The following is a 12,628-nucleotide window of genomic DNA, read 5'->3' as shown; positions in this document are numbered from 1 at the left end:
TAAAGTTGATTGATTGATAGTCCTAGACTAAAATACTTTGTTAAAAGAAATGTCAGTGCCATTGTTTTTTCTCAAGATTCAGACCAATAATGATTCCTAAAGCGTTTACAAAAGCTACTTAAATGTCCTAATTAAACTAAGGCCTGTGTGTAAAACCCAGCCAATATACAACATATGACCAAATAAACAAAAGACAGCTCACTCAGTTTATTTATTTCAACTTTTATTGTCAAGTAGGACTAAAGGAAAAGGCAACCACTTTGTGCTGCACAGGAAAAAAACAAAAACACAGATCATGAGTAAATGGAAACTAAAACAAAAAAGGAAAAACAAAATCATGTAAAAAGGAAAATGAACAATGGTTTAGAAAACAAGGACTATATAAGCTTAACCAAACTTACCACTCCAAAAAAACAAAAAAAACAACAACTAGTAGACAGTGACCAGTAAAGCAATGTAGTTAGCTTTTAATCAAATCTCTACCCATCAACAGCTGGTGAACAAATCCAAAATATATCATACTTAACCTGTAAAGGGAGTCCTGGTTTAAGTTTTCCTTAAAAATCAAGGGGAACAGATAAGTAGTAAACAGACCAATAAAAGAAAAAGTAAACCGACTCAGTACTTTACAAAACACAAATCCATCTGATTTATACAGTTAGCTTGATGCTTAATGATTCCTTGAAGTAGTTCTGTGGATTGATACATTAGTGCCATGGCAAACATCTCCAAAACCAATGAAAGAGCTTGTAAATGTCAAAGAAACAAAATCACACATTACTCCTCAGTGCCACGGGTCACCCGCATCATTTCCGTATTATGAAACTACATTGTATCAAAAGCAGACTATAACTTACCACAAGGATTTCAATTTTTTTTTCTGGATTTTCAACAATGCTTGTGGCCAGAATCTGTGGCATCCTGAATAATTTCAACATCCTTCTGTTTGTAAAAATGGGAATTACATTACACACATGTAATGTTTATATGCAAGTAACATTTTCTAAATGCTTATTAGCTGACATAACTGCTAAACGTTCATTAAGTACTGCATGTTCCTTTCCCATTTGTTTCGTACAAACTGCGAGACGAGTCATTGTCTGTGGTAATCGACAGAATGACAGATGAAGTTGAAAATAATAACATTACGTTATATTAACATACACTGCCAGTCTAAAGTTTGGGGTCAGCAAGAATTTAAATGTTTTTGAACTTGAAAGAACTCTGTATGTGTTTGATCAAAAATACGGTAAGAACTGTAGTACAGAAAAAGCTTTCTATTGTAATATATTTTAAAATGTAATTTATTGATGTCAAAGCTGGATTTTCAGCATCTTTACTCCAGTCTTCAGAGTCACATGATCCTTCAGAAATCATTATAATATGATGATTTGCTGCTCAAGAAACATTCATCTCTGACCCCGAACTTTTGAAGCATATTTGTGTACATTTAACATGTTAGCTGAAACTATGAGTTAGTTATGAAAACTCCCCTGATATTAATAAAACTGGGGGCCATCACCAAACTTAGAGGAAGTTTGGGGACGTTTGCATCCAACAGCCAAATGACTGTGAGGCCCCTTGAATACAGAGAGTAAAGAGAGAAAATGTGAGACTTGCCTCAGCCTGTGCAGGGCAACACTGAGACTCTGCCTCAGCCAGTCCCATGGCATTGCTACAAGGAGAAGAGAAATCCTCAGTTTAGGACAACAACCACAGGGAACTACAGTCACACCCTTACCTGGGCATCTTTCTGAAAATCACAGTCAAGTAACAAGCTTTAAACCGGACGAACGATTCTTCGGTTCATGTGGGTTCTTTTACAAGACGGTGATCTTCAGGAAGACTGCCATCTGAATGGTTGTTTATATCTCTTTGAGAGCCATATGTTCTTCCATAATGAGCTGAATATTTAAATGGGTCTTACACATTTACTTCTGAGGTCCATTGTTATTCCCTACTAACAAGAATAAAATGTTCCACTTTGTCTCTGATCGTTACAATTTAATTGACTTACTGTTGTAGCACCTTTAAAGCGCCCTCGACTGCACTAAAATGTGCCGCTCAAACTGCTAAGATCAGACTGAAATGATCGGAGACCTTGTTAGTTTGATATTGTTGGTTTTATGTTGTTCAGGAATAACGGTACCCATCCGAACTCAGGCTTACTGGGTGGTCCAAGCTTCCGAACGCCAAATAGGCATCACAATGTGTAAATGTCAAGTATTGTGAGATTTTTTGATGGTGGTCTTTTAGGAGGCCTTAAAGTTAAATCAAGCTTACATGGCACAAAATCAATTTATGTCAAAAGAGCACCTTACAATATGACCCCTTTAAACTCAAACTTCAATATGAAAGAACATCAAACGTGGATGCAAACGCTTCGGCTTTCCATAAATGCATTCCAGTACACAGTAAACACACAGCTTTCATACAAATAACAGCCATCATGTGGATCATCTGTAGTACAAACCTTACGGGGTTGTCCTTTACTTGCTCATGAAAAAACAGCCGTTAGATTTCAATTGTTTATTACAATTCATAGTGGAACAGTACAGATATCATTCACAGGAGTCCTTTTGTTATTGGCCCTACAGAGAGAACACTGTAAATGTAGACAAGCAGACACAGAAAAATAAACTCAACAGTGACAGCTATCTGAAGCCCTCACCAAGCAAAGCTGGGGACAGGACGTCCAACAGCACCTATGGGTGCTGCGAAGGCTTCACACTTTTAGTACAGTAGTATATTTACAGTGACTTGCCTTGATAAAGGTGCTGTACGAAACTCCAGCCGCTTCAAATTATTACGAACCATATTTACTACACTTCACTTCTAAAAACCTAAACAAAACATGAGAAAAAAAGCCAAACTGTATGATCTGCAACAAAGGGTAGGTCCAAATAAAAGACTTGGTAAAATCAAATGTCCCATGCGTTACACAGTTTGATTACTCCATCTCCTCATTGCAAGAAGGGTTACGGTTACTGATCTGGATTGTAAAGCACGCCACTAGATGGTAAAATGGTTGAATCACCAAACCTAATGAAGACCAGAGACGACTCTTCAATATCGGCCTCCAGGAGACATTACTGGAGGTCTCATGCCAATGGCAGGCCGAGGGGGAGCGGCCTGATAAGGAGGAACCATGGGTGGGGCTTGCCCATACGGAGGCATCCCTCCTGGGACGTACCCAGGCACTGCTTGTGGTGGAGCACCATATGGCCCTACATGAGAAGAAACTGATTAGTTGCATTTATAACAAAAATCTGTTTTTTTTTTTTTACACTGCGATTCCACACTAATACACAATACTGCTCTAAAGCTGATGTGAAACTCAAGAAACATTTCTTATCATTAACAATGCTGAAAGCAGTTGTGCTACTGATGAACGTTTAAAAGGACAGCATTTAAAAACCCGATTCCAAAAAAGTTGGGACACTGTACAAATGGTGTATTAAAAAAAAAAAAGGAATGCAATAATTTTTGTACATTTTTTTGAGAATTTACAAATCTCAAAGCCTCTCAGAGTGGCAGTGTCTCTCAGAAGTCAAGATGGGCAGAGGATCACCAATTCCCCCAATACTATCGAAAAAGAGTGGAGCAATATTAGAAAGAGTTTGAAGTTATCATTATCATCTACAGTGCATAATATCATCGTAATATTCAGAGAATCTGGACCAATCTCTGGGCATAAGGGTAAAGGCCGGAAAACCATACTGGGTGCCCGTGATGTTCGGGCCTTTAGACGGCACTGCATCACATACAGGAATGCTACTGTAATGGAAATCACAACATGGGCTCAGGAATATTTCCAGAAAACATTGTCGGTGAACACAATCCACCATGCCGTTTGCTAAGACAGTTGAGCAACTAGAAGCCTGTATTAGACAAGAATGGGACAACGTTCCTATTTCTAAACTTGAGCAACTTTTCTCCTCAGTCCCCAGACGATTTCAGACTGTTATAAAAAGAAGAGGGGATGCCTGAGTGGTAAACATGGCCTTGTCCCAACTTTTTTGAGATGTGTTGATGCCATGAAATTTAAAATCAATTTATTTTCCCCCTAAAATTATACATTTTCTCAGTTTAAACATTTGATGTCATCTATGTTGTATTCCCAATAAAATACTGAAATTTGAAACTTCCACATCATTGCATTCTGTTTTTATTCACAATTTGTAGTGTCCAAATTTTTTTTGGAATCGGGTTTGTATTTGAAATAAAAATCTTTTGTAACATACTAAATGTATTTATGCCTCCTTTCAAAGAGTAGCGTAAAATTTGAGCTATTATTTTGATATTCAGTGGGCACCCAAAAGTCTGAGAGCACTCATATGCACCATACCTTGCATTGGATGCCTAACACCTGGCTGCTGCGCAGAAATGCCCTGCTGGGGCGGCAACACGCCTCCCATAGGTGCAACTGGTGGGGAAGATACGTGGGCCTGTCCCGAACTAGGGATTTTACACTGGTAGCGAGGCAGCTGTGCTCGCAATTCCTCCTGTCAAACAGATAATGCAAAGGGTGCAGGGTGGTAAGACATACATTTGGACTTTTTAGCTTCCTCCCTTTCTTCTGTGGAACACAAAAGAAGATACTGTGAAATGAAAGTCAGTGGGGACAAGTGTTGTTTTGGACCTTTTTGACTTTCACTGTATGGACAAAAACATTCTTCAGATTGTTGTTCCACAGAGGAAAGAAAGACACAGGTTTGTAACGAGATAATGAACCAGTTGCTTTATCCAATGCAAGCATGCACCTCTCCAAATCTGACCAGTTATTTCTGCAAAGCTTGAAAAACAAAGCACAGAAACAGGGTCACTTACCAGTGATATATCTTCATCAGGGTGGATCAACTTACTGGTTGCACTGGTAGTGGTGAGGGTGGCGGGCTTACTTGTGACTGGGGTGCCCGGTTTGGCCACAGTGCTGCTATTGTTGGCAGCAGCGGTGGTGGAGGACTGGGTGTAGGCTGGGAATGTGGGTTTGGGAGCAGTGGAAGGTGGTGCAGTGGAGCTGGCTGCTACACCAGAACCAGCATGCTGGACCTTAAGCGAGACAAAATAGCAGATTAGATACATTCAAGATTAATTTCTGATAAAGCTGCATTTAGGTACTAGAGTTAACAGAATCAAAGCAGTTTTAAAAAACAAAACAGAGCAAGAAAAAAAAAACCTGAATACAGTGGCCCCACAAAGTATTTGAGTCACACTTAAATGCAAGATATAACAATCAAATCAAGTGTTATTTACTTTTTTCTAGAAATAGAGAGCAAACACATTTTTACAGTGAAAAGCCACCATCTAATGCTCAAAGTCAATATTTCCTTTTGAATTCATTTAATATTCAAATCATTTTTCATACTGTATATTACAATAGTGTGATGCCCAAATAAAATAAAATGTTTACTTTAATATAAATTTGTTACGGGTTTTATTTTTTATTTAGGCATTAGTATAGGATTATTTTCAGCCATAAAATGAATCCACCCATTTTTCAGCAATGACCTGATCATGCAGGTTTCTTCTTGCAACATTAAAGCTACACTGTGTGATATTTCCCCCCATCTAGCGGTGTAAAGGTATATGACCATCCAGTGAATAATAGTTTCTGTTCCTCTCAATTCTGATTTCGTTTTAACTCCTACGGTGGCCGATTTAGTCCAAGATTAACATGGCAATCCCCCTCTTCACATTCGGCACCATGCCATCGAGTGTTAAAACGTGAAAGGCGAAGCTTGAATTTACGGGTATGTCCCTCTTTGTCTAATGTACTTTAAAGATGGCGGAGCAACATGGTGACCAGCAGTCGAACCCCTCACCCGTATGTATTCTCAATGGCATATTATAAACTTACCAGAATACTTTATTACTTGAAAGAAGTAAATATACATTAATGAGCACATATATTTTAGTTTTTAGCTAAGAATAAAACTAAAAAAGTTAAACAGTGTAGCTTTAAGAAAATCAGACTCTTCCTGTCAAAATATGTGGCGCAACTTCTTGTCAGACTCTTGTTATTTCAAGATTGGACTACTGCAACGTTCTACTGGCAGGCCTTTCAGCCAACTCAACTAAACCTCTATAGATGATCCTAAACACAGTAGCACGTCTGGTCATCAATCAGCCAAAGAGAACCCATGTCGCACCCTACTGACCTCACTCCACTTTTGGTGCTGGCATTCTGGACTGACCACCTCAATTCCCTCCTACAAGTTTACGCTCACTTCTGTCAACTAAGATCACTGAATGAGTGACATCTTGTTGGTCCTTCACAAAAAAATAATGTAATTCTCCAAAACTTTCCCCTCTGGTCTAATTTGTTTTGTTTGTCTCTTCCTTCAATTTGGATAAACGCATCTGCTAAATGCAAAAATATACACAAATGTAAACGAGATTATAAATTATCATTTTAGGGCAAATTTTTAATAGCAGTACCTCTCTATCAAAATTAGGTTTGTTAGTTTTATGTGATGAAACAATAGCTAAAGGCCTACAGGAAATTATAAAAGAACCGCTATGTTGGTCAAAATAAAGTATTTGGACACTTTTTGGTTGTAGAAATTGGATCATGAATGTACTACAATGTGTCCAAATACTCTTTGGGGCCACTGTATATATATATAAACACACAGTTAAAATTGACTATGAAGGTGGACTATGAAGACTAAGAAAGAGAAACACTGAGTTTAATAGAGAAAATTAAGCTATCTATCATTTATCAGCCTCAATTCAAAATAATGTGTTTTGACTCTTCTGAAGCACTACAGACATCCTCAAGAGCAAAGTCAATACTTTTAAGAGGCATAATTTTCTGAGGTCTGTCTGCAGTTACATTCTATCAATAGTTGAAAATAAAGAAGAAGCTCTTTCACTGAGTCAGCAATCTATTGCATACTTGGGACAGTGGTTTAGAGGATGCTGACAAAGTGTCCAGACTGGAGGAGGCTGAGCTTGTGCTTGGAGCTCGAGTGCCCATCTGCAGCATGGAGAGAGAGCACACAATAAAGACCCCATTTAATTCTGGACCTGACTGCTGCTCACCAAAACTATCATGAACACACCTAACACTGAACCCCAGTTCATTTAAAACTGTGCTCTGAAACTACCAGCAGAGTAAATATAGTTAATATAGACCCTTTTGAAAGGGAAAATTCACCCAAAAATGAAAATTCTGTCATTAATACCTCACCCTCATGTCATCCCAAACCCAGAACACCTTTGTTCATCTTCAGAACACAATTTAAGATATCTTTTATAAATTGTGAAAGCTCTCTGACCCCTGAAGGTTCAGAAAGGCAGTATTTTTTTTTTTTAATTGTCCATGTGACTACAGTGGTTCAACCTTAATTTAAGAAAGCAACAAGAAAACCTTTTGAGCGCAAAACCAAACAAAAATAACTTTCAACATTTTCTTCTAGCCTGTGCCAGTCTCTTATGAAGTTTACATTATAACCACTGCAGAGTGCTTTTGAGTTCTACAGCAGCCGATGCTGGTCACGTGAGAACCTCGACGCATGTGCGGGAGCTGCACTGTATTCACAACGAAAACTGCGTAGGAGACTGGCACAGGCCAGAATTAAATTGTTGAATAAAGTAATTATTTTAGTTTGTTTTTGTGCACAAAAGTATTCTCACCACTTCATAAAATTCAGGCTGAACCACTGGAGTCACATGGACAATTTGAACAATGTTTTTACTGCCTTTCTGGACCTTGGAAGTGTTCATTAAATTGGTGTCTATGGAGAGGTCAGAGAGCTCTAGGATTTCATTAAAAAGATGATTTTGTGTTCCAAAGATGAACGAATGTCTTACGGGTCCACATAAGGGTGAGGAATTAATGACAGGACTTTCATTTTGGGTGAACTAATACTTTAATGTAGACTGGGTGAACCAAGCCTGATCTGCCGGCGATTTAATTTCGCTCGGCAACTCAGTCTGGAAACCTGTACATTCATTTCTACTGCTTCTGTTACACTTTTGCAGGAACCAATCACAGACAGGCTTATGGCGGGTTTATTACGATGACAGATAGAAGCTGTGTCTCGTTTCATTTAATTTTGAAGGCTGCGTCCTCCACGGGACACATCGTGTGAAGGATGCAGTATACGGACTGCCCTCAATCAGAATTAAATGAGACGTCCTTTGTTTGTAGGACACACAGGCAGGAATTATCACGTTGATATGTCAACACGTTCAGCCTCGTTGCGCTCTCACGCCAGTTATATGAATGAAAATTATTTGACAATGACAATTTGACAATGAATTGTGTCTTGCTTTGACAGCAATGCACTGTTCTAAACATTTAAAAAACACTAAACACTTGTAATCCTGTTTACCACAGCTTTGAGGTAATACAGCTTAAAAACAAACAAGCTTGAAACTACTTGCATTTAAACACCACATCCACTTTTGCACATATATATCAGGCAGTGGTGCTGTTTTTTCATATAATATAAAAAATATGATTGTTGTCAAGGTGACGCATATATTTGTGGATTCTCTGCAGCAGCAAAGAACACACCTCATGCACACTCCGAATTCCTGTAAAAGAAGGGCACATTCGAAGGTCGCATTTGGAGTGTCCTATTTACTTTTATGAAAGGATACACCATCATGACGCATAGATCTTTTGAATGCGACCTCCGAAGGACGCAGCCTTCCTAAATGAGACACAGCTAGAGAAATGATGGGTTGTTGCCCGTTGATCACATCTCTTGTGGTCTGATTGGTTAAAGGATTGTCCAATTGCATAGAGTCATTTGAATAATGCTTGTTTATAACACCTCTTGTGCAGTAGAAAATACAGAGCCGACTCCCCAGACCAATGTTCGATCTTAAATTGAGCTTGGTCTGGTGATAGCCAGACAACCTTTAATGTTTATTCAGATCATATATTGTTCTCTTGAGGATTCCCACAACAGAGTTTTTTTCTGCTGGTTCAGTCAGTTATAGTAGACCTTTTTTTTCCACTGGTTCAACCTCAACTTCAAAAAAAATTCGATTCGTTTCATATATACACAAGAACATTTTTATAATTTGTTTTCAAAAACTTAAAATTATTATTAAGTTTTTTAAATTAATAAATACAGCAACAGAAACCTAAACACTTTGCAATAATTGCAGGACTATAATGTAAACTCTAAAAAGTGTATGAATTCATACACTTTTATTGGAAAACAGCACTTCACTTTTGGCACTTATGCCCAGTTTACACCTGGTATTAAGATGCATTTTGATCAATCAGAACACAAACAGACGAGGGAAACACATCCTTGTTTACACCTGATGTTTTTATCAATCTCTTTTGTCCACTTTCAATCACTTCAGTCCTGATTTCTTTGAGGGGAAGGTCTATTGGCGGGTAAATGCATAGGCTTTTCGAGATGAAATAATGGATGAAATAAGCTCACATCATTTATAATAACTGCTCTTGATAGCCACAAGAACACACAGAATGCAGCCAGTGTTAGAAATCAGGAATGGTGAGAGAACATTGTGCTTGGTACATTTTGTCTTCAAAAGCAAATTTTAAAGTTTAAATCCAGGAAAAGTTTAAATCCTGCCTGGCTAACGCGATTCCCATAATGTTTGTGCATTAGGTCAGTAGGCAGAGAGTAGGCAGTCTTTTGTGGCTGTTTGAACGCATACGACCACGAGCGCTTACACTACAAAAGGCAAACCGGCCAAACGAGTTATCGACTGCCTGAAGTGGTCAAAAGTGGACAAGTGCAAAATGTTTTACACCTGTAATTAGTATCATCCACTTGTCAATGGATCAACCAAAATGCATTTTAATACAAGGTGTAAACAGGGCCTTAGATACTCTATGTTTGAGACCCACATTTAGAAGCACTGGAAACCTGAAAACATCACAGTCTGTAGTATGAAGTGATGCAAAAGTGTTAATAATCCTGGTCTCCCTTTCTAACCAAATGCTTGACAGTGAACAAAACTGACCGTACAGTATTTCCCTTGGTACGAGTCTAATCAGTCCCTGAAAGTGACATAAGAAATAAAGACATTTAATTTGACTTTCGGTTCTGTCAAATGCCTTTCGGATCTGCAACTAGCAAGGAAGGGCAGCATACCTGTCCTGCGCTGGGAAACAGTGGCTTGGAAACACTTGGCTGTGGCGTTGACACTGTGGTGGAAGGCACAGCTGGCCGAGTGTTAGTAGGAGGAGCCTGAGCCATATGGGGTATGCCAGGATGATGGCCCATGGGAGGAGGTATTCCTGACCACAACATTAAAAATAAGCATGAACAACTGAAAACACATTTCTCTTATATAGAATATACATAATGAGACCTAATATTAAAGGTTCCTGTACCTGGTGGCATGCCTGGCATCATTGGGGGCATTCCATGTGTAGGTGGCATCATGCCACTCATTGGCATCATGCTATTGATTACATGCAACAGGAAAGAAAGGTTATTGAAAGAAATATTTAAGACATGGAAAGGCAATATTTAGACTCCATTAACGCTTACCCTGGAGGCATCCCTGGCATGACAGGGGGCATCCCTGGCATCATTGGGGGAACGCCAGGCATCATTGGAGGCATTCCTTTGAGATAAGTAATTTAAGAGACACATAATAAATATACTATGCATACAAGCTTGAGTCTTTTGTATTATTACAAAGCATACCTGAGTAGCTTCCGTGTGGCATCCCTGGTGCTGGGACAGGGGCCATTCCTGGCTGAGTCATAGGGGCATAGGCAGCCTGAGGCTGTACGGTTGATGCTGGCGGTTGGAAGGAGGGTCCAGCCTCTTCATCATCATCATCTTCATCAGAGTCATCTTGGTTCTGTCTTTTCTTCTGATTATCTGTTCACACAAGGCAAAGGAATATAGTTATTATGGGTTTACATGGGCTTAAAAAAAAAAGAGCACAAGTAATATGAAGTTAAATGTGCTACCTTGTGTTTTTTGTTCAAGTACACGTCTCCTCTCCTCCATGTCTTTCTCTGGAATACCCTCCATTCCATAGATCTCCAGTTCAATGTCAGTCCTTCCAGGAATCGCATTAGGGACACCATCAATAGTTTCTTTGTGAACCTTCAATAAACAAACAAAAATAGTTTTGAACATACAGTAACTCAAAAGTATTATATATGGACAAAATACAAAATCCCATCGCATACCTGCATACAGTGGATGGCCAGACCAGGACCAGTGTATAACTTCTTGTGACATATGTGACACTTAAAGTGCTTGGCCTTCTGGTGTTGAATGAGAATCTTTTCATCATCAAAATCCCTGTTGCAGTACCTTAGTTTGCCGTTAAAGTCATATAAACAAAAAAATAAATCATAACAGAAAGCCAACATTGTTATCATAAGGATGCTTAAATCTCTTGGCACACTTCTTTCATAAACACCCTAGTACAGCGGTTTCTCAAGCCTTTTGACTAAGTTATTCTCATCGCTTCATTAAATTCAAGCTGAACCACTGGAGTTACAAGGACAAGGTCCTTTCTGGACCTTGGAAGTGTTCGTTAAATTGCTGTCTATGTAGGGCTCAGAAAGCTCTCAGATTTCATCAAAAAGATGATTGTGTTCTGAAGATGAACGAAGGTCTTATGGGTTTGGAGTGGACTGACATAAGGGTGAGGAATTAATGAAAGAAGGATTGAAGATAAAGATTATTCTACCCAATAAAACATTTAAGAGGAAAATGTTTATAATTATTTTACAGTTTATCACATTTCCACTAAATGGATAATTTATTAATTCAGAGTAACATTACATTTTCCAGTCTAGAAATCAGACCAAAAGTATTCTTCCCCAAATATTCTACACATGGTAATGTTTCACGTGGAATTTAGGCACTACAATGGCTATGAAAGCAGTTACATTTGTTTATTATAAAGCTCTCAACAAATGTTTTTGTGCAAGATCGATGGAGCAATTGAACCGTCAAATTGTTGTATAACAACCACTAAACTGTAACGTTATATGTTCTAGTAGTTGACTACTCTCTACCGTATCAACATAATAGCCTGTTTTTGTTAGTGTAAACGTTGCACAAACCAACAAGTAACATGTAAAGAGACAAAAATATACATTTACATCTCTCACTAAATATATGATGTATCAAGAGAATGTATAAATTGGTAGGTCCTGGTAGGCTTGTTTAGTGATAATGACCGACTGACTGTATATTATAAAAACGTGTTTGCACCATCATCCCCAGCTGAAGAACAAAGACTGGGCTGTGACTTTAATACCCACTCAGCGATCGAACGGGCGTTCTAATAGAATTCGAAAGGCTTATGACGTCTAGTGAGTAAACACGTAACCTAGCTCAGTATGCTTTGAGACACAGCCTTGATAACAGAGAAACATGCGAAACAATGCATTAGCCGTTCGCAAACAGGAAGTGAGCCAATCCCTGCTAATAAACAAGTCGAAACATATAGAACAACTGTACGATAGCTTTTAAAGAAGGATACCAACACCAGGGCTTCATCTGCTTCTTCTTTTTTCTCCCCATGACTTATTTATCAACCTTTTCAGCAATCAGCACACTGACAACTACCACACCATTAGCAGAAATAAAATGGAGTAAACAGGACATGACGACGCTTTTTCCCCATTCACTGACAACTGATCAGAAGT

General features: G+C 38.6%; 1 protein-coding gene across 8 annotated transcripts; it reads right to left on the bottom strand.

The window, feature by feature from the left end:
* Window positions 1–236: 236 nt before the first annotated feature.
* znf207a (zinc finger protein 207, a) lies at window positions 237–12,595 on the bottom strand. Of its 8 annotated transcripts, none has more exons than XR_010898096.1 (13): window positions 12,463–12,595; window positions 11,153–11,279; window positions 10,928–11,066; window positions 10,656–10,835; window positions 10,497–10,572; window positions 10,337–10,407; window positions 10,095–10,240; window positions 6,902–6,982; window positions 4,831–5,052; window positions 4,349–4,505; window positions 3,043–3,227; window positions 2,765–2,843; window positions 237–1,675 (listed from the first exon to the last, which is right to left on the bottom strand). XR_010898096.1 is itself a non-coding variant. In XM_067417780.1 (12 exons), the coding sequence occupies exons 1-11, from the start codon at window positions 12,501–12,503 to the stop codon at window positions 3,067–3,069; spliced, it is 1,401 nt and encodes a 466-aa protein (XP_067273881.1). In that variant the 5' UTR covers window positions 12,504–12,595; the 3' UTR covers window positions 2,515–2,843; window positions 3,043–3,066. The 8 variants fall into 8 exon arrangements, 3 of the variants coding, with proteins under 3 accessions (XP_067273881.1, XP_067273862.1, XP_067273900.1); XR_010898094.1 differs by having other exon boundaries at window positions 238–942; window positions 1,621–1,675; window positions 2,765–3,227; XR_010898095.1 differs by lacking the exon at window positions 237–1,675 and adding an exon at window positions 2,515–2,591.
* Window positions 12,596–12,628: the final 33 nt, after the last annotated feature.

This window comes from Pseudorasbora parva, chromosome 2, assembly GCF_024679245.1.
Source record: "Pseudorasbora parva isolate DD20220531a chromosome 2, ASM2467924v1, whole genome shotgun sequence".
Classification (NCBI taxonomy): Eukaryota; Metazoa; Chordata; class Actinopteri; order Cypriniformes; family Gobionidae; genus Pseudorasbora; species Pseudorasbora parva.
This window is presented reverse-complemented; position numbering and strand designations above follow the sequence as displayed.

Coding starts and splice junctions, on each gene's coding strand:
- znf207a (XM_067417761.1), bottom strand. CDS start 12,503: ATGGGGAGAAAAAAGAAGAAGCAGATGAAGCCCTGGTGTTG. Junction 10,836..10,927: donor ACTTGAACAAAAAACACAAG/GTAGCACATTTA, acceptor TTGTGTGAACAG/ATAATCAGAAGAAAAGACAG. Junction 10,573..10,655: donor GCCACACGGAAGCTACTCAG/GTATGCTTTGTA, acceptor CTTATCTCAAAG/GAATGCCTCCAATGATGCCT.